The 26,605-nt window shown below is 41.0% G+C and overlaps 4 protein-coding genes across 7 annotated transcripts; 1 reads left to right on the forward strand and 3 right to left on the reverse strand.

Annotated features, from left to right (window-relative positions):
* Window positions 1–621: 621 nt before the first annotated feature.
* Window positions 622–11,754, reverse strand: RB195_017262 (uncharacterized protein; the record flags this gene model as incomplete). Of its 2 annotated transcripts, XM_064184188.1 has the most annotated exons (6): window positions 622–739; window positions 1,423–1,478; window positions 2,012–2,083; window positions 2,147–2,203; window positions 3,538–3,642; window positions 4,976–5,059. In XM_064184188.1, the coding sequence occupies 6 exons, from the start codon at window positions 5,057–5,059 to the stop codon at window positions 622–624; spliced, it is 492 nt and encodes a 163-aa protein (XP_064040069.1). The 2 variants fall into 2 exon arrangements, with proteins under 2 accessions (XP_064040069.1, XP_064040070.1); XM_064184189.1 differs by lacking the exons at window positions 622–739; window positions 4,976–5,059 and adding an exon at window positions 11,728–11,754 and having other exon boundaries at window positions 1,419–1,478.
* Window positions 11,755–12,457: 703 nt separating this feature from the next.
* On the forward strand, window positions 12,458–12,836 carry RB195_017263 (uncharacterized protein; the record flags this gene model as incomplete). Its single annotated transcript, XM_064184190.1, has 2 exons — window positions 12,458–12,512; window positions 12,613–12,836. 2 exons carry the CDS (start codon window positions 12,458–12,460, stop codon window positions 12,834–12,836), a joined length of 279 nt encoding a protein of 92 aa, XP_064040071.1.
* A 1,161-nt stretch (window positions 12,837–13,997) lies between these two features.
* Window positions 13,998–25,188, reverse strand: RB195_017264 (uncharacterized protein; the record flags this gene model as incomplete). 3 transcript variants are annotated; one of them, XM_064184191.1, is made up of 6 exons in its annotated part: window positions 15,264–15,350; window positions 15,777–15,869; window positions 17,646–17,822; window positions 24,619–24,795; window positions 24,855–25,059; window positions 25,142–25,188. In XM_064184191.1, the coding sequence occupies 6 exons, from the start codon at window positions 25,186–25,188 to the stop codon at window positions 15,264–15,266; spliced, it is 786 nt and encodes a 261-aa protein (XP_064040073.1). The 3 variants fall into 3 exon arrangements, with proteins under 3 accessions (XP_064040072.1, XP_064040073.1, XP_064040074.1); XM_064184193.1 differs by lacking the exons at window positions 15,264–15,350; window positions 24,619–24,795; window positions 24,855–25,059; window positions 25,142–25,188 and adding an exon at window positions 13,998–14,006 and having other exon boundaries at window positions 17,646–17,756; XM_064184192.1 differs by lacking the exons at window positions 24,619–24,795; window positions 24,855–25,059; window positions 25,142–25,188 and having other exon boundaries at window positions 17,646–17,756.
* A 765-nt stretch (window positions 25,189–25,953) lies between these two features.
* On the reverse strand, window positions 25,954–26,256 carry RB195_017265 (uncharacterized protein; the record flags this gene model as incomplete). Its single annotated transcript, XM_064184194.1, has 1 exon — window positions 25,954–26,256. One exon carries the CDS (start codon window positions 26,254–26,256, stop codon window positions 25,954–25,956), a length of 303 nt encoding a protein of 100 aa, XP_064040075.1.
* Between the last annotated feature and the right edge of the window lie 349 nt (window positions 26,257–26,605).

Below are 26,605 nucleotides of genomic sequence, written 5' to 3' on the forward strand. Positions count from 1 at the left end.
CATGGTTATAACACTGGTGTAATCTTTTAATCTTTGTTTGTGTGGTCTTACGTGTACGATGTTAGTGAAGCGAGCGACAACTGTCGCTTGAAGTACGCTCGAGCGCGAGCGACAAGCAGCGAGTAAACATCGCCTGGACATGACGTTTTTACTCGCTATTCGGCGGCTCGGCGACAACAAACGACAATGTCATCGTTTTGTGAATTTTTGTTCGTGTGTGTATGTGTAGTGTTGTGCCGCGCGGTACGGTCGGTCTCACCGTACCGTATCCATGCGCACTCTGTTTAGCTATCAGCTAGCGTTCTCTTTTTGTCGTCTTTGAATTTTTTTTTGCCACCAGCAGCAACTCGTTTCGTTTCGTTTTTTTCCTGTGATACTCGCGTTTCGATGAACTAGTCGGCACGGCAGTGAAACGCATTTCAATTACGGCTTTCTTCTTCCACGTAGATTCTGTACATATTATACATGATATCTATGATATATATCCCCTTGTTTATTGTTTATTGTGTATGTACAACATTTATTCTAAAAAGAATTCTACCATGCAAAAATAGATAGATTTTAATTACGTTCTTTTTTCTCTCCTTGTATATCTATATGACGATTTTTGTTTACGTCCGGCTACAACGACAACAGTGCAAATTTTGTGTTAATAAAATTTTCATTGATTCTTTCTTTTAAATGTATGTTTGAAAATAAACCTATACGGGGTAGTCCACATGAAGTGTGACGCAAAAAACTACACACAACTTTTCAGTAGTTAACCCAAATAAATAATTTTTCTTTAAATTCAGTGGTAAGAGACCTCAGACCTAAGGTAAGAGTTCTAACACATCACAGACAGAATGACCCCTTAAGCTTTAATACAAATACCCAATCTCTTCCGGAAATTTTCAAGGATGCATGAGATCATTTCTTATGCCACATCTTCCATTCAGGGCTCCTTTCAGTTAATCCAGTGACCTATGCTTGAAAGAGCAGACATTTTGCTCTAGAATCAACCAGACAGCAAAATCCAAAAGATTGAGATCGGACGAGTTTGTCGGTCAATCATCTTCACCCAGAAATCCGGGAGATAGGTCTCACACCACCCAGTGTCTTCTTTGCGTCGTGGGCTAACGTCCAATTTTGCAGGAAGGTCCAGTCAATGCTCTTAACGTTTTCTTCCGCTCAGGGGATCACCGAATCTATGGATTTTCCATAGCTCATCACACTTCATGTGGACCACCTTAAAATTGGTTCTTCTGAGTGGTAATTCCAGGAGTAGTCTCAGTTGTTCCTCAAAATACTCATCGAGAAGTATACAAGATGCAAAATGTTTATGTAAAGAATATTTTTTCACAACATGACAATTTTGACCATTGTTTGAAATATTAATTGGTTCAACAGTGATAGTTCTACGATGCGTCCGTCTCCAGCTACTTATGTTGTTCGATTTTTTTGCGTAGATCGTCCTCTACACTGCCTTCGACTAGGTCCTAGAAATTATAGGTATCGATTTGATGAAGCGATGATGGCAATTGTCGTTTTATTGCAGTGTTTTTTTTTTGAGGCGATGATGCTTATAAAAAAATTTTAAACCGTTCGAAAAGTAGTGTCTGTAGTGGTAAAAAGTGTTTGGTTTTAGGTAAAGACTTTTTTTAAATTCTATACGGGGTTTCAATTATTTCGCTGAAATTGTCGAATAGATGAGATTCTTCTAAAATCACCGCTACGTGGTGTCACAAAAATCCGTTCCAGACTTCAAATTTCACCGTTACCTGTGCATTCATCCGCTAAAATAACTTCACGCGCAGAAGTAAACTAATTTTTGAGGTTGGAAAGTTATCTAAAGTTCTACAGTAACACTAGTACGACAAAAATGTAGTATTTGAAGATTGAAAAATATAAAATCGATGTCTTTGACATTACCTATGAAAAGTGTCGAAAAAGAATAGAAACGATCAGAGTTCCGCTTTTTGTTACTTGGATCTCAGCTAAAAAAAGAAAAGAAAAAAATCTAGAAACTTACAATTTGAGCACCTTTGCGCATGAAGACAAATGTTGGCATGACTTTGATGTCGAAACGAGACACTATGTCCTCCTGTAAGTAGTAATTGTTGTCGCAAAAAGTAGAATTTAGCTTAGAAAAGCAGGAACCGCTTACGCTTTCATCGACGTCAACTTTAACAAATACCACCGACGTATATTCGTTGGAAAGTTTCTGAAAACAAGGATAGCTTGGTACTGCGAAGGACACAAAACTGACATTGGATCACTGGGCTGTATGTATTTAAGGGCATCACCCCACGAATCTGAAGTGGTACGTATTTCAGATGGAGTATTCGTACACGGGACAGTTTATGGAAAGGTGGGTGATTCCGTCCATTTCTTCCTAATTTCCGTAAAAAACGGCCCGTAAGATGCGGCGCGTGCACACGGCTGGCGCGCTGCAATCGAGCTCGTTGTAGAAAATCAGCGCCGGAACGCTCGAAGCCGTACCTTCTGGGCCGTTTTTTACGGCAATTAGTAAGAAATGCACGGAATCACCCCTCTCTCCATAATCTACGGTCCCGTGTACGAATACTCTATCTGAGGTCCGTACCACCTCAGATTCGTGGGGTGATGCCTTAAACAATCCTGATACAAGTGGTTGACGTTGCAAGGAAAAACAGCTTTTCTCGTTAGTTTCATGTGCTCAGGTGGTGGGAGGAGGGCAGTAGGCAGGACATATTTGGACCTTCGCTGGAAGCACTTGTCCTCGAAACCGGAGTTCGAATGGAGCTAGCGATGACCCGTCTCGAACTCAATCGTTCTTTAAACCGTGACTCTTTGAACGTAGCCGCTTACGCTACTGCATGAGTTTTTGACCCGACTATAAAAGGATAAAATAATAAAGTCACTGGCGTATCAATCCACTTGAGATGCGCCGACGTGTTTTACTGGAATTCGTAATCGTTGAGGTTTTGGAACGCGTGTTGGGCTATAAAATGACTTGCGGGGGCCAGCCGACGATCAAGTCAGTGTTTTATCCTCCCAGACAAGTTCGGTACCAATTTGTCCCGGAGGGACGGATCGAAAAGCCCGTTTTTATTACCTTAAAGAGGATCGTTGGGTGGTAAAAATAAATTAAATTAACAATAAAATTAGCAAATATTAATTAATATTAATAAATTAAATTCTGTTCTCTTTTCCTGAGGCTGCGTTAAGATTTAGGCTCTTCGATATGTTTGTATTCCGTGATCTTACTCCTCGCAGCCTTCCCATTCAGGAAAGGTTAGGTTAGCCTCGTGCAGCAGTTGCGGCGGATCTCGACCTTTTTTTTTCGAAATCGGTTCACCTGTTTGATTTATATGTTGAATGGAAGCCACACATACTCGTTCCAATGGGTTAAAAATTAAGAATATTTGAAAAATCTTTTTTTCTCTTCTACAATAGCCTAGGACTATCAGTCATGACCACAAAAGTAAGTTGCCAAACGTACATTTTATAGATTTGGTGATTAACTTACAAAACGTAGACTTTTAAAGTATTACCCAATCAAAATCAATCACTCACCGCAAACTTCGGTCCCATAATTTTGCATGGACCGCACCATGTTGCATAGAAGTCGATTATCACAAGTGAATCTGGATTTTCTTTGAGAATCGCATCAAATTCATCCTGTAACACAACGAACTCCGTAAAAAATCGTAAAACGTTGAAGAATCATTCTGTATAATGACAGGTTTTTTCTATCAATTATGTATGTGTAATGAAATTCCTGAAATCCGTAAGACGGTTTCCATGCCATCCAAATGATGTGCCGGCGCCTTTGTCTCAGGACGCCTCAAAGATCTCACTTTGTACTAATAATAAAATCCCAAAATCCGTTCCAGAAGGAGACCAATTATACACTAAACATCCCAGAAGTGTGAAGCGCAAAAAAAATCTACTTCTGCTTGCTGAAATTTTTGAAGAGATACCCTTGAATCAAATTTCTGTACCGGCGAAAAAGTGTTTTTTCACCTACTACAACCGCGAAGATGAAAATCGTGTAAAAAATTGGTACACTGAAATCAAACACAAAGTCAATACTAGTGGAAAAAGACTCTCCAGATCTATGTAATCCACACTATATACACTATTTTACGAAAGAATAATGAATGATCCTGAAAAGAATATTATTACCAAAGTTAGCAAACAGTGAGCATCTTTAGCAAATTCTAGTTGTCATAGCTTTTTAAGTTCAGGAATTTCAAGGAAATTTTTGCAATAGAAAAAAAACAAAAAAAATGATTTCATATGCATCTGTAGATAATAAGTCCCGCGTTCGATTTCTTCGCTTAGTTTGAAAACGATAGAAATTTCTACTTAAAAGGTAATTTATTTACTTCTCTCTTTTGAAGAATATACGAAGTCAACATATTTTTCCTATACTAACAGGGAAAGTGGCACCCTCTCTGCATACGGGGCAACAGCGGTGCTACTGTTATCTAGGTAAACACCAAGAGGCCCTCATTTCTGCTGCGTTTCGAGGGCATTATAGGGGCTGGTGTATGAAATAATGCAGAAATGAAGCGCAAATTATACTACAATTAGAGTAACGTTGTGCAATGTTTCGAGAAAAAAATGATTGTGAACACGCGGTTGCGGAGATGTATCGCTTTAACGCCACTTGTCTTCGGAGTAGGCGAGCTCTCTCTCTCTACACTTGGCAGAAAATTTTCTGGACCTCCTCTCCCTTCTATTCTTTTGGTTTTTCATTTTTTATTGTATAAGTGGGTAGAGTGACGTGCAAAACATTTGATATTAGTTTTGTTTTGCTCTCTGAGGCTCTCTAACATGTTGATTTGTAGAGAATCGATTTCTATTCTTTGATAGTCCTGATCGTCGCAGTTGCAGTTGCCGGCATCCTTCGTAGCAACGATGCTATAAAATCTCTTTCGGCTGGTGGTAAAGTTTCTCCTGATTCCAGTGCATCACTTACAAAGATTTCAGTATACAAGAATTGAACCTTTTTCTCTTTCTCCTGCATCTGTGATGTCGCTTCCCTGGATGGTTTACATCTAGGTCCTGTTCCGATACGCATTAAAGGCATCACCCTACGAATTTGAGGTGGTACGGATTTCAAGTGGAGTATTCTTATACGGGATAGTAAATGATGGAGAGGAGGATGATTCCGTCCATTTCTTCCTAATTGCCGCAAAAAAAACTGCCAGGAACATGCGGCGCATGCACAAGGCTGGCGCGCTCCAATCGACCTCCTCGTAGAAAATAGCACGCCGGAACGGTCGAAGTCGTATTTTCCGTGCCGTTTTTTACGGCAGTTAGGAAGAAATGTACGGGATCACCCCTCTCTTCATAATCTTCGGTCCCGTATACGAATACTTCACCTGAAATCCACACCACCTCAGATTCGTTGGGTGATGCCTTTAAAGTGTGGATCCTAGGAACTTGCACTGGAAACCAATTACCCTAATGGTACGCATGAGTGTGTGCGGGAACAGAACGATTTCCGCACAAGGAGACTGTAGGCATCTAGACTTGCGTGTGCAGCAATGGTTAACGCTCCGAATAGCGGGATCACTATACCTAAAGGCCGTGAACCACCGTTGTGCTAGGCCGTACTTTTCGTTTCTTCTCATCTGCAGTGAACTCCGCTACTTGCTCGACGTCGACGTCGCCCAAAGGTCGCCGCCCCCCACAGCTGTGTGGCGTAGATGTATGGATCTGGCCATTCCCTTGTGATACCTATGTGCTTGACTGCACACATAGTAACTCAGTCTTCATCTCCGCTTAGCCTTTCACTACGGGTTGTTCAAGTATAAATCTTAGGACGTATGGGCAGAGCCCGAACAGGAGAACGTGTGCTCCACACTGTCGGGCAATCTTGAGAACACCGATCACCTCCAGCTCGCAGCAGCCCGGCGTCTTTTTGGCTGGTGACAATACTCGAGAGTTGCGCTTGTTGTTCTGTTCCTCTCACATTGAGTTTAGTTCTGACTTGACTTCCTCAGTTTGTTTTTTATCTTTAATTGATCTTTAAAAGCAGCATATTGAAATCTAAAAGCGACAGGTCCGTCTGCAATACATCTACGAAGGAGTCAATATTTTCGTTCATATTTGCACACAGCGCGTGATTAGCGGTGTATTCACTTCTGCGCATATATATGGAAAGCCAGGAGGTGCTCACATTCATAACGGCATTTTATTCTTAGCCGGAAGTCTTAGTTAATATGAATCAGTAAATGGATCAACACTGCTCAGAAACCATTTTTAAAGACAAGTCAGGATATTCCCCAGAACAACGTTTCACACCCGCACGATTTCATCACTTTTAAAGGTGTAAAAAGTTCTGTCGAGTGACCTGAGACCTTCGAACAATTTTTTGAAAAACAACGTCACGAACGTCATCTCCTATTAGCGGGGAGAGAAAAGCATCGAAAATTCTGGAAACGATACTTTCAAGCGAGCTTTTCACGATGCCCCATTGTATTGTACGGGGACCGAATCCCCCTACTGTTCGATCCTGTTGTGTAGCCGGGTCAAAACGAGATGTGGTCCGGTGGAGGTGCGTAACCAGCTTCGTAACCGAAGCGGCGCAGTGGAGTGTAGCGGTTATTATCGAGGGGAACCCTTCCTAGCATCAGTCTTCAATGTGGTTCTCACCTCGATCCCAACCACTGGTTCCACCGTCCCGTCTTAAGCGCAGCCGGTTTTGCAACTGAACCGAGCTTCATGCCGTGACATTGACACGACCGTATTTAATTTGTCAATGGCAGTACAATTTCAGAATTATATCTAGGAACTCTCCCCGAGTGCAGCTCTCTATCAATCTCAGAATTTCTGAGGATGAAAGAAGGGAATAAATCCTTCGTTGTAGAATGTAGAAGGATACTAGTCATTCTCAATCCCTCCTTTTTTCGATTACCGCTTACTAGGACGTAAGCTCCAACGAATGTGTTAGCAAAGCTATATTTCCCGTAGTCATGACAACAGGTAAATTGAATCAGCTGCATTTAAAAGGCTGTTCGCTGTAGACCAATTGAGCATTATGCATGCAAACTGTCACTAACAAAGTAAAACCAGAAACAGGTGCAAATAACAATCTGAAAAGTCAATTTAAATAAATGAAAAGTTTACGTTTATAAGTTTTTGAAAGATACTAGGACTTTTTGTGTACAGCCATCTTGGGAATCGTCGAAAAATCCTGATATCTAGAAATGAGGCGCTGATTTAATGAGATGTAAAACGCGGTCGTTCTTAGCAAATATCGAAATATTCTAATTAACATGCAGTTGCTGTCGAATGTGTTCAACAGGGCTGGCGCATGACGCTACCGCAACGCACTACCTCACTCTGCTCAGCACACACTCTCTCTCTCTTTTCTCTGCAGTGCACTAATCGATCATGCGTTACGACTAAACACATTTAACAGTTACTAAAAGCATAGATATGCATATATGCGTAACTGTGGTGCATACACATATACGCATACACATCATGTACGTAAGCAATATAGAAATAGTCTCGTCGAAAGAACAGGATGCATAGTAGGGTCAAAAACGAAGCACGATGCAATAGCACAAGCGGTGCGGCGGGGCGCAGCGGTTAGAATCTAAGAGGGCTCTTGTTGACACCATTCTCCACTGTAGTTCGCGATGGCCCCACCTAGATTCCCATCACTATCTCCAACGCACCGCTTCGAGCGTAGCCACATACGCAACCGCGCAACAGTGCTCCATGTCGTTTTGACCCTACCATATAGTCGGGTCAAGACATGAATCACGAGTGTAGTTGCGGTGCATTTGCGTACGTGCTCGACACGGAGCGGTGGAGATAGAAGTTGGAACGGAGGTGGGACCGTGGCAAAATGCAGCGATGGGTGGTGCCAGCAAGGGTTTCACCATGCTCCTAGCTGCTACGGTCCATCGAAGCGCCTCGAGAGAACTCGCGTACGCAATTGCGGGCTCATGCCGTTTAGACTCTACTATGCACTGGTGAGTTCAGCGGTGTAGTCAGGTGTAGTCACGTTTGAGGTTGTGAGCATTTCTAGTCGATATCGACCTACTTCGACACAAACAATAGATCAAGATGCTTAAATATTTGAACGCACAATACATGTTGTTTCTCCTATGTTTTTAAATTCTGATTGAGTGCGCTGTGGGTTTGGGATTTGAAAGTTTTCTGGGGACCCAAACCAGGCAGAAAAACGCAATCTCTAGAGTGACGGGCTCAGCTCAAGCTAAATAAGCCTAAGCTTAGACTTAATAAGGGTTGAATAAACTGCCAGCTCACTCTCAACTTTTCTTGATCTGTTTTTTGTGTTCGTGTGGAGTGGGTCTATGATACAGCCCAGTTTTAGTTCTGAAGTAGGAATGGTATTGAGAAATGAAGAAACTAGCGTTACTCAAATTCTCTCGTATAACTTTCTTACTACACTCTTCACCAATCTTCATCGGTCTTCTTAGATTCCACTTCCTCTCTCTTTTCTTTCTTTTTTTTTGAACAAGTGTTTCATGGTTTGCTTACGTTTATGTACCGGCTAGCAGCGCTCTCGATAATTGTAGGAACAGATTCTAAAGGTGGCGGTTGGGGAAATTGTAAGAACCTGTCTTGAAAATGGAGAAATACAACTTGTTTTGTAAATTAACACCGACCAAATCTGGTCAGTGAAGAGTTTTTATTGCGACGATAATATAATGACAATTTGTGTGCATGGTATATAGTAGGGTCAAACGACGTGAAGCAGGTACGCAATTGCGTACGTGCCGACGGGTAAGGTGTCGTGGAAGGGCACTCAGTGGCGCTCTCATTTTCCAAAGCTCTAACTTACTTTTTTTTTCTCTTAGTAATTTAAGTTTACATGTAACAGATCCTCTAGGACGAATGCTTAGGCTTTAGGGCCCCAATTGATTTGATTATTTACTTCGAAAAATAAGAGTGAGACTGAGCGCCGCCACCCCCAACGACGCTTTACCCCGTGCTGACTCTGTGGAATAGCAAGCGTGGGAAAAGTTAGGTATTTTCTCGCGTAGAACTACGTTTTCTGCGTTTTGTGGGAAAAAATTCCAAAGTTCTCAATTGCGCATAAAATCTTTACAATTCTCTTTACTATGAAATAGTAGATACAATGACTTTCTGATGAGGTAAAAATACTGCAAATGTGGATTGTGATCTTGTAAATTACTCATAGCTGGGAACCAATCAGAACTCTATAAAGAGACGGTAAAAACCGTTTACTTCACAATGTTTTTTTCCTCTTAACCCAAACGTCCCGCTTTTTTCCCTCTTAAATTATTGACTACAATATCTGTTATGTTGAATGCTAGATGTTGTCGGTGTCATCAATATTTTTCTTCTCTGCTTGGAATTTCTACGGAGGTACATTCCAGTCAAAACGACGTAATGTTACATGCTGTTGCGTAAGCGGCTGCGTTCGAGGCAGCGCGGTTGTAAGCGACTCGGACTGATGACGAGCGATGACTGGAGCTAACAAGGCTCTCCTCTCGAATCGCCTGTGGCTGACCGCAGAGTTTACGGCTGCACGAGCGGGCTAATCGCTCCGCTTCGAGCGCAACCGCTTACAGAATGGTTGGAGCTTTGCTTAGTTTTGACCCGATTATATTCGAAGTAGTTTTCTTTTGTGTTGTTTTTTTTTTTTGTTTTTTGTTTCTTTTTGTTCTAATAACTATATGATACAAACTTCATAAAGCCTAACTTTGGTGATTTTTCTTCTTTTATTCTACTACGTGAATTTTTTTTGTTAATTTAAAAACATTCTCAGGTGTGCCATAAAACGGAAACAAGAAATAACAGAGCTGACTAGAATTTTGCTTAAGTTTTACACATCAACGATTAACCTTTTTAGATCACTGGGTGGTTAGTTGACAGGTCATTCTTCTGCTCTTAAGGTTAAGAAATCCTCGCGCGAGATCCTTTACCTACACAGAATCCTGAACCCTACACAGGAGCGAAAGGTACCAGGGTTTGAGTGACCAACTTAACCCCGAACGGAATCCAAGCAGAGTCCGTCTGGAGTCCCGGGCGAATGCGTAGTGGACCTCAAGCAGAAGGCCTCAGAAACTTTGTTATCCTTGAATTTTCCCACCTTTAGTAGGGAATAAGAAACAAACACAAAGACGAACTTTGAAAAAGACCTTATCAAGACAGAAAAAGACCTTATCAAGAATTTGCTAATTAGCGATTTTTTTCACTTATTATCTACTCTTACTAATCATGTTACTGCTACTCTTTTTTTTTTTGGAAGTTTGGTCAGGAGCTTAAAATGTGTGACCAACGTTTTTTTTTGGCAAACATGAGTACCAATTCCTTAATGTTTTTTAACTGCTCAATCTGAGCACCAAAAATTCATGATAATTAATAAGTGATAATATTAAGTAACATTTCTTGATGTTATGACTTTACAGTCAAGAATTAATATGAAAAAGGAGAAAAAAAAGGTGAAATGAAGTTGAATTTGTATGTATTTGATGGCAACTTACCCACTTGCTATCATTTGCTATTGAAAGAATAAATTATAATTATTTTCACCCAAATTTCTCGAATCGTCATCTCTTTTGATTGTTAAATGAATGGGTTTGCTAACAGGAATCCTCCCCTCGCCCAGCCGCGACTCTCCTCCTGAGGATGATGTCGCTGCGCTAAGTTACGTTGATGAAAAGTGAACCTGTGCTACATCCGTTTTTTTTTTTAATTAATAGGAAAAGAAATCGTTCTGCTTTCTTTTTTCACTATTTTCGGGAACAAATGTTGTTATTGGGTCACTGAGTAAGAGTGTTCTTATGTTTTCCATAAATTAACATCTTGTATTGTATGTTTCTTTGCTTGAAGTTTAACAAGTTTCATATATCAGAGAAAAAATCATTAATAGCTTCTTTATGTACTAGTTATTATTTTATCATTTTATTGTATTATTATCATATTATACACTATTGTATTATATATTATTATTAGTAGTATTCGTGTAGAAGTGAGTCTATAGTCGAGTCAACACGACGTGAATCACGAGTGTAATTGCGGAGCATTTGCGTACGCGCTCGAAACTGCGCGGTGGAGGCAACAGTTGGGACCGAGATGGGACCGGCGCAAAGTGCAGCGACGGGTGGTGCCAGAAAGGGTTTCGCTGCGCTCCTAGTGGTTGCGCTCCACCAAAGCGGCTCGAGAGAAGCCGTGTACGTGATTGCGTACGTGCTTGATGTCGTTTTGACCCTACTATACTCAATAGTGAACTTTGCTGCCATTTCTATCTCATAACCTTATGAAATGAGGAGGTCTCGCTTCAATCGTAGCAATGTATTTAATGGTGATCGACGATCGACAGAAATTCACCGCAAACTTCTTTCTTCGGTACTTTCGACATTTAATGGAAAATATCTCGGAAACTAGTACTTCTGATTGGAAAAAAGGATTATTTTTGCGATTGAAACCAAAGTATTTCATCGATATTCATGGAGTTCGAGAAATGAGGGGATTCTTGAACTTTAGGTTATTTGAACCGAATAGATTTGACTTTTCTTAGGATGCGGAGGTGAAAACGTTTCAACATATTGGGATTCTCCTATAAAATTTTCATCAACTAGTAAAGCACCGTGAGAGAGAGGGTAAGGAGCCGTGAGTCCTAGAATTGAAGGAAGTAACCTCTCGGAGGGACGTTTTTTTATCAGTGAACTATGACACAGCTTGGGTGTTCATTTGAGAAAGAAAAAAAAAACAAGAAATCAAATATTTCAAAAATTTTCTTACCACATCAGATGGCTCGCGTATAGTCATGGCAACGGAGGAACTAAGAGTAGGCTGGTTATACTTGTGGGCGTGTTACTCGTGATTAGGTAATCTGTAGATTGTTAGGTAGCAAAAGTCCCATTACGGAGAATTACGTTGAGTGTTGTGTAGTTACTGTTGGGGCTTTTATAGTGCTCTGCTCCACGCTTCTATACATATGCACCAGAAACAATTATCAGTGGGGATTTTGGTATAAAAACGCCTTGTAAATCAACAACAGTGAAAATATCTGTTCAGTGCACAATGAGTGAAATAAAAATGAGTAAAATAGTGCGCCAGAACGCCTGAAGCCGTATCTTTCGGGCCGTTTTTTACGGCAATTAGGAAGAAATGGGCGGGATCACCCCCCTCTCCATAGTCTCCCATCCCGTATACGAATACTCCACCTGAAATCCGTACCACCTCAGATTCGTGGAGTGATGCCTTTAACCTGAACTAATGTTCAGGATGTGAAACAGGGTTGTCTGTGTGAAGAGCGGATAGACCGTCAAGATTGCATTTCTTACTGTACACCTAAAAATCCCCTGCTGATGTAGTTTGGAGGGCGCTCAACCGCGGCGCTCACTTCTACTTGTACTTTGACTTCGGGAAAAAAAACGTCCATAGGGCACAACAATCATTCTTGACTGTCAAACGCCGATTGCTTAGGAGCCATTTCTCGTGCCATTCTCGGTTTCGTGGAAAGTAGTACATGATATGCTTCAGCTATTCACTTCTAGTGAACCTATTTGGAGAGTTTGACAAAGGTAAAGCATACAAAGTTCCAGCTTTGTCTTCCTTTTTTCTTAGTAGCTTTAGCCTATACGTTATGGATCCTTGAGGAATAATGCTTAGCTTAGGTTTTAGGCCCGGGACTGACTCAGCTATCCTCTTCCAGTAAAGACCTGTCGAGCCTTCCAGTAAAGACCTGTCGAGCCTCGAATGCTTCTCTGCTTTTCATATCAGAAGGCCAGTTTTCACTTGAAGACATCACGTATCACGAAATTGACGTTGTACGAAAACCTCAGGGAACCCGTAGAGTTCGGGTTGTAGATTACGGAACTCACCGTGGCTCCGTTCAACTCCCCTAATCATCGTAAAAAACGGCATAGGAATGGCGTTTGTTCCGACGAGGTACGGTAGATTACGTCCCTTTCTGCAGGTCACGGTCCTCTCAGCAGCCTACTCATTAGTCTCGCTTAAACGCAGCATACCACGAATCTGGGATGGTGTGTTCAGGTGGAGTATTCGTACACGGGGTCGTAGATTATGGAGACGGGGGTAGTTCCGCTCATCTCTCCCTGCATCACCGAAGACAGCCACCTCCAGATTGCTGTTTTGTACGACGCCATCTATTGCAACGTCCCACCCCTTGCGCCGCCTCCGCCCTGCGATTCGTCGAAAATCAATTCGGAGTGCCCCGATAGGCAGTAAGGGACGCTACGCGTGCAAGGGTGGCGCGCTGCAGTAGAAGGGATCGTACCAAACATCATTCAGGGGCCCGGTGCTTGCAGTGATTCAGGGGAGATGAGCGGAACCGCCCCGGTCTCCATTACCTACGACCTCGTACACGGATACTCCAGCTGAAATCCGTACCACCTCAGATTCGTGCGGTGATGTCTTCAACTACAGTCAATACTGAATCTAAAATCATGCAAATATACATAAACATCATCATGTCGATCGTCATTATCAGCGGCAGCGGAACAACGCGATCTTTTGAGGAAGGATACATCGATTTATTCATTCAACTGTCATCACAAGAAAAATAAAAGAAGAACGACACAACCGTCGAATAATTCAGCGCAGTCATATTAATAGAGATGGGAGTTTTTAAGGGCTCCAGTCTTGATCTTATTTCAACTATGTTCAGTTCCCAGAAAAGGCGAAGAAATTGCATTTTTTTCTGAGACTGCTCGGCCCAAATGATGCTTGGCAGTTAAGAAAATTTGTCCAGCTGTAGGAACGGTCCTAAATGCTCGAAGAGACTGAAGATTAGTCTAATTGGAATTGAATCTGAATTTTTACATGCGAAATCATTACATGAGTTAGCTTATGTGAACAAACGAACAACAAAGTCGTAAAAATAACAACAAATAGGAAACGCAATAGAGTTCGATACAAACTTTAAAATAAAATGAAAAAGATGCCGTGAGCTGGGGTTTTTTTTTCTGAACTAATAACATAGGTAGTAGATTAGGAGTTGAATTTAGACCCATTGTGACATTTTTTGTCTTCAGTCTCTTCAATCTTCAATATGTCTGAAGCGCTTCGATTAGAAAAAAATTATAAGTTGAAGAAAGACTAAGTTTCAAGAGCTCACATCTCAAAAAAAATCATACCTGCAGTAGCATAATTCTGACTCGAAAAAGTATATCTTATCATGGATTCTCGTAGGTAATCAATTACTATTAGTGTGGAATATTTGCTTCAGTCTAGTTCAGGGCGTGAATGTATAAAAACGTGTTTTATATGCCAATACTATAGTAGAGTCAAAACGACATAAAGCACGGTGCACGTGCGTAAGCCGTTGCGTTCGAAGCGGCGTGGTGGAGATTGCGGTTGGAATCGAGGTGGGACCATCGCAAACTGCATCAATGAACGGTGAAAGCAGAAATTGCCCATGTTCGACTGTCTTTAAATCTCGGCATTTTGAAACGTAGTTTTAACTGATTTCCTTGAGCTGTAGCCAAGATTGGTATCGATCTTTATTAAACAGCGGCTGTTTAATAAAGATCGATACCAATCTTGGCTACAGCTCAAGGAAATCAGTTAAAAGCAGAAATTACCCATTCGATCCTTACCGCTGCGCTCCACCGCTCTGCTTCGAGCGCAGCCAGTTACGTAACTGTACGCTTCATACTGCTTTATATCGTTTTGTCCCGGCTATACAACACGTCGACTTGACTTTTGTGACAATTATTAAAAATTCAAAATTTTTATTACACCTTTGTAAAATTGCGGAAAATCAACCAACTGAGGGACGTTTACATCATCGCATGCAATTTCATTTTCGATTAATGCGACAGTTGCAAGTAAGAAAATTTATTATGCGTATGGAGACGTATTGAAGGTCAATAAGTGCTAACGCTGTTTTACAAAATTTTCCGGTTGTGATTTTGGTTTGTCTGATGGCGATCGAAATGGACTCCCTGTTGAGTTCGATAATGACGCTTTAAAATCAATGGTTGAGACAGATCCCAAACTGAGGATTCAGGAAATGGCAGACACTTTTCAGGCTGCTTGTCCAACACTCCGAAGACATCTTCAAGAAATTGGTAAAACGGCATGTTCTGGTGAACAGAAAAGGGAGAAAATTCCAGCATGGTAATGCCAAGCGGCATACAGCAAGATTAACTCAGGAAAAAATAAGGCAGCTGAAGTGGGATGGTTTTGCTACATTCCCTATGTTCTCTAGACATAGCACCATCTGATTTTCGTTCATTCCGATCGGTGGAAAGTTCTCTAATGGACAAATATTCCAAAAATATTGATGACATGCGGGCTCTCACCTAGAATCATATTTTTCTTTGAAGGAAAGGAAATTTCGTGGGTATTCGTGAGTACAGGGTATTAAAACTCCACCAGCAAGATAGCAAAAGGTGCTGAATAACGACGGACATTACATAATCGATTAAAAACAAAATCAAGTGCAAGTAAATCCTGAAATTATTGATTACTTACGGTTACTTACGGGTACCCCTAGAAGAATAAGAAAAAAAAAAAAAAATTTAATTTTAATTAAAGGGGGGGGGGGGTTTTTTAAAAAAAAAAAAAAAAAAAAAATGCGGATGCTCCAGAAATTTTGTCAAAAAAAGTTAATTATTTTTCACTATCGACTTTTGGGGGAGCCGGAATCGTTATCCAATATTGATGAAGGTAACTTTTTGACTGATTAGAGAGGACATGCGTGTACCTTTGTAAATTTTAATAGAAATAATTCTTTTAAGGAGAAAATTCCTATATTCATTAAAGAATATTAGGATGATAAGTGGGCTTGACAAAGGAAATAATGTGCACACTGCGCTAACGTTTGCCATAACGTTTCCACTGTCGATTCCGGTAAACATCATGATATACTGCGCTAACGGAGGCAGTTGTAGGAATAGGGCTGAACAGGCTGTCTGAAAAAAAATAAATTTTCTTATGCGTTGGTGGAATAATTTCACATAATAAGATTGCAATAGCTTTTTCTTTGCTCTAAGTGGTTATTAACATGAATTTTCTGATGACAGTTCTTCTCTGTGGTTGACAGATGTACAGTTTTTGCTGAATGCGTTGTGCCAGCTTGACATCTCTATCAACGGCGGACATTGATCTCGCTGATCGATGGGACGATAATCGATAAGACGTTAGCTCATCAGCTTACTAACTTATCGCAGCTGTTTCTCTCTTTCTTGACATTTCTCATCCTTCTTCTTATAATAATACATGACTAGGATAACTTCATGGTGGTAGTCACTGTCGAATCCTTTTTTTTTTTTCAAAATATATCTAACATATGGAGTAGCGTAATGAAGTCGATGAGAGGTCCCGATGTTTCTGCACGATCGATTGGAGGTTCGAATCTGCCGTAGTGCCAATTATGGTCAAAAAGTCATTGTAAGGTTCACAAAGCTCACAAAGCTGTTCACAAAGCTCAAGCGAAATCTGAGTCGAAGTTGAAGTCGTACGCATAGCTACAATCACGCAGAGCTTGATCAACGCCGTGCACTTTGTCCACTTTATCCTTAAAGGCATCACCTCACGAATCTGGCGTGGTGCGGATTTCAGGTGGAGAGTTTCTATACGGGGTCGCAGATTATGGAGAGGAGGGCGATCCCGTCCATTTCTTCCTAAATGCCGTAGAAACAGCCCGAAAGAGGCGGCGCGTGCACAAGGCTGGAGCGCTCCAATCGAACTCGTTGCAGAAAATAGCGCCCCGGAACACTCGAAGCAGTATCTTCCAGACCGCCTTTCTACAGTAATTAGGAAGAAATAGACGGAATCACCTTTCTCTCCATCCATCTACGATTCCGTCTATTCATAACCCACCTGAAACTCGCACCATCCCAGATTCGTTGGGTGATGCCTTTAATATCGACGCATGAGGTTGTACCAATGACAGTCCAGGACGTGGCGCGTCGGGTCCACTTGTCACCTGACAATTTATCCGACGACGACTGCAGATCCACAATCCGTTCATTCCACTAATTTACTAATTTATTCTCGCTGAAATCATTTGAAAACACAGAGATTTTAACCCTTTTTTACTGGAAGTTGCTTGAAGTTATCTAGAAGAGAAGACAGATAAAAAAAATAGGAATTAAGTGTTAGAGTGTAGTTCAGATCTATTTCCATTATCGAGTTACCGGTTGATTTTCTCCTATTAAAGGCATCACTCCGCGAATCTGAGGTGGTACGGATTTCAGGTGGAGTATTCGTATACGGGATAGTAGATTATGGAGAGAGGGTGATTTTGTCCACTTCTTCCTAAATGCGGTAAAAACGCCTCGCAAGATACGGCTTTGGGCGTTCTGGCGCCCTGTTTTCTACAAGGAGTTCGACTGGAGCGCGCCAGCCTTGTGCACACGCCGCATCTTCTGTGCCGTTTTTTACGGCAATTAGGAAGAAATGGACGGAATCACCCTTCTCTCCATAATCTACGATCCCGTATACGAATATTCCACCTGTACTCCGCACCACCTCAGATTCGTGGGGTGATGCCTCTAAATAAATAGGATTCATTACTAGCACCAGGCGAAAATCCAATTCACTGAGACTCGGAGAGACGTCACCGCCTGAAGTGCATATTTCTATTCTATGAAATCCATATTCTTTAGTGTTCTTTTTCAATGGCGCAATTTTCGAGGTCGTTTCTTATCAGATGGAAGAAGTGTTTTTTTTTTATACAAACACACCTGTAACACTAGCACGATATTCACTCGACGCTGGATAACTCTCGTCTGGCGGCTCATTGACGGTGCCTTCAGCATTTTGTTGATTTGGATCGCCCAATACATCTCAGCCATACCTAGCGCTGACACGACCGCCATTGATTCAGCTGTGAAAATTAATGCACGCCAATCTAAATCCCCCTAAACAAATTTTTGTTCTACCTGTCAGCGAACAGTTTTATACTTGATACCACGGATGTGATAATGTATCGATATGAACTCTGTAATTCTAACGAATAACGTACATTTAAGCAGATCCCAAAGAAAGCGACGGTTCCCATATCGATCCCTAGCGCTGTAAACATCGATACGCGCAAATATTCCACCAGACGGGTGTTGGGCCAAGCTCCAAAATAGATGTAGGCTGCCCAATTAATGAAAATTGCGCTATTCACTACGAAAAGCATTATTATCCCGCATTTCGACGAATATACATGGGAATGTCGATACCTCAAGGATAAAGGCAAGGTCTGAATCGTGGGAATTCCCTGACCCTTAGGAAAAGTTACTCACCTACATATCTGAAAATATTTATGTAAAAAACTATTTGTAATTGTCATTACAGAAGTGATGTAAATAAGAAGCAATGTGGTCAGAATAACCATAGTCCAAGCTTTTGAGGGCAACGGCCCAGAAGTGATCATCAGCCAACAAAAGTTCCAAATGTAGACTCTCTGAAATTAAGGGTCGATGCAAATTCGATTACGGATTCTGCAACACCTGTTTTTAGAGATTTGAAAATTACATGATGATCTTTGTTGATTACAGGTTTGAACTCCAAAATCATCCTAGGTAATAGCATATGTGTAAATGTGCGTATGTTTTAAAATAATTTTATCCTTTAATATGTGCTTTCGTTTGTTTCTTTTTCGGTGTGCCACGAAAATACTTCATTCAGCGAGGAGATTTCCACCCCGCTTTTTGCGTAGAGGCGGATCTCACGGCATCGGATTTGTACGCCGGTGCCAGAAAGCAGTAACATGATATGGAACAAGTTTTATAGTATTGAATTGGTTCGCCGACACCAGAAGGCAGAAAGATGGAGTGAATTGGGTCCCGCGGCGTCGAAGAGTAGCAATAAAGTGTGAGAGGAATCTCACGGCGTGAAATTAGTGCACCGGCGCCAGAAACCAGGAAATTGAGTGGGACGGGCCCCGCATTCAATAATTGGCGTAGAAAATTGGGATCAGCTGGGTTCCTTGTGCACTTGAAACGTGCGGTAATAAAAATTAGTTCGTCGCAAAGTGACGGAGCGTCTAGAGCCATTTTATGGCTGTGGAACGCATAGCATTTCACCAGAATTCAAGTAATTCGAAAACACATTTACAAGAATACTTCACACCAGAGGCAGCCTATCAGGAATTTGGCTACGTTAAGATATTTCCACGTATAGATAGTCACAGAGATGTAGTACATGAGTTCCAGCGTTGCCACGCTCAATTCCCTTTTCGTATTCGGGAAACATCGTTTGAAAAAGCTCTTTGTAACTTTTCCTTTTTATGTGATAAAACGCACGGAACAAATGAGGAGTAGGAGCGGCTCCATCTGCCCCATAGCAGTTACTGAGTGCCATCGTTCTATTTATTATCCAATACATTGCACTGTTAGAGATTCCGGATCAAACTGTTTCAGACGATGACGGATTGGCTTCAAATACTTGTTTATTATGTTGTAGAAGCGTAAAATTTACACCTGTGAAACAGGCCGACAACTTTTTGTTCGTATTAACGAACATCTGAATGGGATGGAACACTCAAACGCAGCGGCTTATCTTGGAGCTCAATGTAGGCAATGTCATAGAAATGCTCCTTTCTACATAGCTGCCACATTTCTATCGTGCAGACCCAAAATTGTGGCTCGTAGAACTTTGCAGGTGTTTTGTTTTGAACAAAAGTCAAAAGTCAAATGTCTAAAAATGAATAGAAAGAAAGAGTGCATAGCTGTGACCAACGAGGGAGTTTGCTGTTTTCTATCTACGGTTTTATATGGGGGTCGCATTCTAGTAAGCATTAGCAAAGCGATTCTAAAACGCAGACAGCGATTCTATCATGACTGAGGTAGGCACAACGATTTGGGCTCTTTTAGTTCTTGGTTCCGGCTGTAATATCTTAGATGATAACGAGCTGCTTTGGATGGGGTATTTGAGATGATATGTTACAAATGTTCTGACTTTTCAGGCTCCGACAAAGACGACGACGCTGAAACGTTAGCCGTTTCAGAGAGTTCTAACAACCCTGGCTCTTGCTTCACATGGATAATCGATATGTTGTTAGTGTTTGTAGAGTCTATGTAAGTGTGATGATTATCTGTTCACCGGAACAATACAGGCCTACTATTGTTGTAATTGTGCTGCAAATGCTATGTGGACTTACTGGTTGGATGAGCATACCACACAAAGCGTAGATGATGTTCTGGAAAGCTGAGAGTGGAATGAAGTAGTTTGAGCTGTTGGTTTTAAGAGACACGTGGCATTATACGAACAAAAGAAGCATATTAAAAAGCAAAGCGAAACTGTATACGACTTCAACTATCACGAACAGCGGTTCCATTATGATCTAAATAGATCCATTTTATGCAAGAATATGTAAACAGTCAGACAACTTACCGTCTGATCTTTTCCTTCCTTAAATTTGACATGTTCCGTCCTTACAGTGATGATAACTAGAACGGCCGGACGGCCAAATGGTTATCTTGGCAGCTGCCTCTCTAAATCTGAATTAGAAATGAATTATGTTGGCCAGGTGCTATAGTGCTATTGAGAATTTGAACCGCTCGTTATCTTTGCTCGCAGAGGTTCTAAAAGTAGCTCTTCCTGACGATGCCGAGTGAAGCGCTGAAATGAAAACATTTCTTTTGTCGCAAAATAAATAGAATGCATGAACATTAGCGACAACTTGACAGATCTCTGGCTAAGTAGCCAATAGTGGTGATACTGGGAGACCATTCCTCCAGAAGTCCTAACAGTTGCCTTTATCTAGATTTACAAGCAATTTCCTGGGAACAGACGAAAAGAAAAAGAAGTGCTAGACGAGTTTTCCTCCATCTACGAAATTATGCAGATTAAACGAGCTGCGTGACATGTGATGGTGCTAATTGGCAGCTATGAAGTCAGCAAGTCTCTAATTATGTTTCAGTCTCCATTCAATTAAACAGTATCCGATAGTTTTTGATTTTTTTTGTACCAAATGTTATGAGTACTATGTTGCATCACCTGTGCCTTAATCATTTATGTGTATTTGTTTATTGTGTTGCATCTACTATCTATATGTAATTAGCTGGAAAAGCTAATGTTAATGTGGATGATATTATAAAAACAGTTAATTACGTGCGAGAACGTCGTGTGCGGAAAGGCTGTCGCTGTTGGTTCAGTGTACTGCGACAATTCTCTGTGTTCCTTCGGGTTACATACGACACCAGTTGATAAAACGTTTTATGTGCAACACTTCAAACTTGGGTAATTAAACCAAAAGTAATGATAAACAAAAGAATGAACAGAGTGAAGAAATACTAAGTAAGGAAAAAGGAACAACATAAAAAGGAATACAAAAGGCTTAAGAAAGCTGGTGGGCTTATCTTCGTTTTTCTTCTGAGAATCTAAATAAGAGTGGTTCTTGAGGAGAAAAGTTAAAGGGCGTAGTGTCCGGAGGTCTTTGGATATCATTGGGTTGCGGGCTCTGCGATAAAAAACTCGCGGACGTTCCGCGATACGTTGCTTCTTTCAACGGACTTCTCTATTAGCGATGTCAACGGAATAGAAGTGCGCATGTATATGGTACAAATCGAAAAAGCGGAGACGTAAATGTTCGAGACGACATTTGGGGTGTCTATCTTTTTGAAAATATAGGAATTCTGCTCGAAATTCAACATCTTAAAGTCAGCCATAAGTGCAAAATTTTGCAGTTATTCTTACTGTGTAGAGCATGATTTTTTCTGTTTTGCTGATGTTTCATATGAGCTTTATATGTATCCAAGTGTGGATAAGAAGATTCATTCGTAAATTTGTTTATTCATTCAAATTTCACTCAAAAATGAACAATCAACAAATAAACATGATAAAAAACAAAAGCTTTGCACACACACACACGTTTTTTCTGGAAGGTGTTGACTCCTCTGTAAACCTGACAAGTCTTCTTTGCATTCAGTTTCTGAGAAAACTGCGATCGTTATCCATTGTACGAATGAAGACGACCGTATTATTGGTAAGCGATGAAATGCGCGTGCGTCCGTAGAATTTTGTGAAACTGATTTTGTTGAGAAAAAAGTTGCGGTATTCTTTAAGGAAAATAAATACGATTAGTGGGCTTGAGACTGGGAAGAATAGCCACAACAGGCTCACATATAATAAAACAGAACCACTACTGCTCCCTGAATACATCATAACATACTGCGTTAGAGCGGGCAGATGTAGGAATAGGACAGGGCAGGCTGTCTGAAAAAGATATGGTTCTTTGAAAATTTTATCGAAAGATTCTCATTTTTTTAAATATGATAAGGTATTGCGACTTGGAGAGTAGTACTTAATCAGAAAATCTAATTTAATATATGAAAATTTGCTTTTTACTCTGATAATTTTGGCCACATTGTATACGTTTATATAAGATGTTATATTTGTCATATTTGTCTATTTGCTCGAGCTGGCGCCGTTAATACTTCCATTTCTCTCAATTCCCAGCAAATGTAGCAAATTGATTTCTTCTTTTCTCCTTTTCTCCTTTTCTCAACAAGGCACTTTGTAGAGAGGTCTTACCATTCGGTCGAAGTTCCTCTTGCAGTACGCTTGATATCATGTGGTGTTATATTGTTGACAGCTCTGGTCTAACTATTGTAGTTGGAACGGATCACAAACGGAGCACTCCTAGTTCACCTTCCTTGGCATATGCGGCGGCGTCTCTAATCTCCAATCGTTGACATAATAGTAGTCTAATGCAGTAAAATAATAGAAAAATAGATTAGTATATAGCTGAATATTAGAAAAATAATCTAGAATATAGATAAGACTGCACTTCACATCACCATTTCAGTTCTCTTTCAGTCAGCGTAAAACGTGATGCTGTAGCATCACTTTTTCAGTCGAGCACTCTATTAGGCTCATCACTTCTTCTTGTTGTTTTTTTTTCCACCAGAATGGCCAGTCTTCTAAAATGTGGGTCAAAGCAGAAGGAACGGTGATGATGGATGTTGGTGGTGTGCACGGAGTCGAATGTTCATGGTCTTCCCCATGAAATCCTCCATGCTCTTATATGCTTCCCAAGCTGCTCGCTACCTCCCGTGTAACTCTCAGAGGTTAGGCCATTCCCAACGTCAATAAAATATAGTAATACTGGTCTGAACGTCCTGCATCTGACGACGTACATCTGACTTCTTGTAGTCCTCGCTAACCCTGCCTTTGCCGATTGATAGAAACTAAAGGTAGTGACTTTGCTCGTAGAATTTAATTTGTATATTTCCTAACTACGGGTTTCTCATTGCATATATATATCATTCATGGAATGAAGATAGTTTACTTCCTAAGAACTTTTCAGTGCTAAATTTGGAGAGAATGCAAGATTGATTTCACATCTGTATCTTGTTGACACCGCTTGACTGATGCTTGACGTTGTCAGAACTACGTCATTAGCTAGACGACTATGGTGAAATTGCCAGCCATAAACTTTCAATTCCATGCCATCCCATTCTACTTTTCGCTGTTGAACCCGTCTCCACGTCGATTGTGATGCTATTGCCGAATGAGGAAGTTTCGATAGTGAAGTTGTTCAATAAGTTACAAACTTCCTTTAAATAGGGAGTAGGGACGTTTTAGTTGTCCAAAGTTCTCGCTCAACTGAACCGAACGCATTCTCCGCCGCGACGGAAGTGAGACACATACTTTCACACTTGATATACGCAATATTTGTATAAGTTTTGAAAAGATGTATATATGGCCGGTTGTGTCGAACCCTTTTCGAGGCACTGTTTGCTCGCATTGTTGTCTTTCGTCTAATGTACTTTGAATTCTCTTTAGAAGCTTTTGTGAAGAGATGACAGATGATAGGATTTGGCGATAGTTGTCAACATGGTGTGGGTCCTCCTCTTATGCAGTAACGCTATCTCTCTGGCCTTTCATTGTTTAGGAACCATGCACTCCGACAGCCAACGAGCGAGGAGCATGGCCAGTGCGCCGACAAAGACTGGCGGATGCGTTTAGGTGTTCAGATTTGATCATGTTTGGGCAGCGTGAAATAAGGTTCTATAAAAGACTATCCAAAAGCTTAAATAAGATTTTTCACCGAAAAAGTGGCATGCCAAATTTTGGAACGGAAGACATGATGACATGGTGACCTGTCACCGTGTCATCATGTCTTCCGTTCCAAAACGACGTTGTGACCTGCCCATTTTCCTTGAGATGAAGCAAGTGGACATGACTGTAGAAGAGAAGTAAAAGTCTTGAATGACTTTCCCTATCCGCTTTCTTGATGTTGTAGATTTTCTATCTGGAGTCTGGGGGTCTATTTTCAGACTCGATTAGCGCTCATTGTGTCTCTTCCAATTCTGCCGGTGTTGCTGCTCTTTTCTGTTCGAAATCTACTTTTATCAGTTCTCTGCAAACCTTTAGAAACTCGGACATGGGATCCTGATCATAGTGTTACAATTATAAAAACCACGTAATGCTTAATATGGTTCCTTCGTCTGGTTGCATTATCGCGAACTTATTTGTGTGATTGACATTCTATCTCTGCCTTTCTGTGTTTTCATAGAACGATGAAATGAGGGAGTCACGCAGACTCATAGGCCTATCCAATGTTTGTCAGCTCCTGCTGAAATTGTTCAAATAGAAGAGAATTTTCCAGTTTTCTGATAGCCATCAGAAATTCTTTAAAAAAAAGTAGTTGTATCTATGGTATTAGGGTATTCGGTGGAAAACTTTCATAGGCTGTTCGTATATGTGAAGGCTGCCGACCTGTAACGCTAGTAAATTGTTCAAACGACGTTGCTTAATTCTCGTCTGATTGCTCAGTGAAGATGACTTCAACTTTTTGTTTATTTGCACCGCCCAGAATATTCCAGCTGCTGCCAACGTTAACATAATCAGCATCGATTCGGTAGTGAAAAGTAGTGCTGACCAATTTAAATTGGGCTAAAATAACCTTATTTAATAACCTTAAAAGAGTATAGATGTCCCAGCAAAGCACGTACTTTCAAACAGATCCCTAATATACCAATGGTTCTCAAATCGATGTTAAATGTCTTCAGCATTGGTGACCAAAAATGCTCCACAAGCTGAGTATTGGGCCAGATCCCGAAGTAGATATAGGCTGCCCAGTTCGCGAAAATGAAACCATTCAGCGTGAGGACGATCAACATTCCTCGTGACGTCGAATATACTCGATAATATTGGGGCCTGAAATGTAATATAAGCCAATAATGTATAAATGAATTATGAAAAGAGGAGATTGCTAGAAAGAATCTGGGGATGTGCTCACCTACATATCTGCAAGTACTTGTGTAGGAAAATATTTGAAATTGTCATTGAAGAGGTAATGAAAATAATGAAAAGTATGATCAATGAAGCCATAGTATACGGTTTCGATATTACCGGGCCGGAAGTGGTCATCACCCAGCAAAAGTTCAGTGCATAAGACCTCTGAAATTAAGGAGCAGCACAATCGCAATTTATTATTTGAACACAAACGCATTGATAAAAATATTTGATGGCTTTTCGAGGCAGTTCTACATCTTTTTTCTTTGGAACTGTAAAAAAGTGGGGTTTTAAAGGTGTACATATGCGGATCGCGTTAGACAAAGCAAGTTGATGGGTTTAGGGTACTAGATTTAGGTACTAGGTTTAGGGTACTTGATGGGTTTAGGGCACATACTAGGAGATGTGAGGAGGTTTTTATGTTAAAGTTTAAAAAAGCTCCATTTTGAAACACCATTGATTCCAGAACCGTCCTTTTCTCGATGAATTCGTTTTCCTGGGATTAGCCTGCTCATTGTTAACAAACTTTATTACGGCTAACGTTTCGGCGTCTTCGCCTCCGTCAGAGCCTGGAAAGCGCGTTGCCGTGATATTTGCGGACCTCCGCGTGATAATATCGCTTCGCTAATACTAATTAGGATGCGACCCGCATAGGACCACGTAGATAAAAAAACGCGAAGTTCTCGATACAGAGCCAACTCTTTGGTCACGGCTAGGCACTCTTCCTTTCTATTCATTTTTGGATTTTTAACGTTTATCCAAAATCCCTCCAAAGTTCTATGAGCCACAATTTCGGGCTGGTACAATGGGATGTGGCTATGCAGAAAGGAGCACTTTCATGATATTTGCTGGATGAGCTCGAGGAGGGGTTGAATATTCTATCCCATCTAGATATTTTTTGATACGATTACAAAGAAGTCGCAGTGTTTCGCCAACGTATTGTTCGCCCCATGTTGGGCATATTATACGGATTGGAGGCGGGCAAATACGATCGTACATTCTTTTTCGAACAAACTGCTCCTTGAGATTTGTGGGAGGCACTTTCAAAACTCTTACCTGATCATAGAGACCACACCTAACCAGACTGGGCCTTTTCGCCTTGCTCAGGTCGTCGGCCATAAAAGGTAAGCAGAAATTGATCTTTTTTTAAGTCATCTACTGTGGTATAATCTCACTGCGTAAGAAGACTTGGCCTCCGAGACAAATCAACAAAGTAACCATTAGAAGTTGCGATCCGCTGCGCTAGGTTACCGCGTCGATCCGCTCCTGGACATCAGATGTCATCCTTACGGCCGCACTAAACATGTTCCGAATGACGATTCTCGTTCTCTTCGCTTAGCTTTCTAGACTGGCTCTACTTTTATCTTGCTCGTTTTTTGGGTTCTGCAGATATATCAGGCTTTGAAATAGCCTAAATACAGTTGGATCAGAACGATTTGAAGCTATATGCAGTTACATAAGTGAGTAA

The sequence above is a fragment of the Necator americanus genome, chromosome II, assembly GCF_031761385.1.
Source record: "Necator americanus strain Aroian chromosome II, whole genome shotgun sequence".
In the NCBI taxonomy this organism is placed as follows: domain Eukaryota; kingdom Metazoa; phylum Nematoda; class Chromadorea; order Rhabditida; family Ancylostomatidae; genus Necator; species Necator americanus.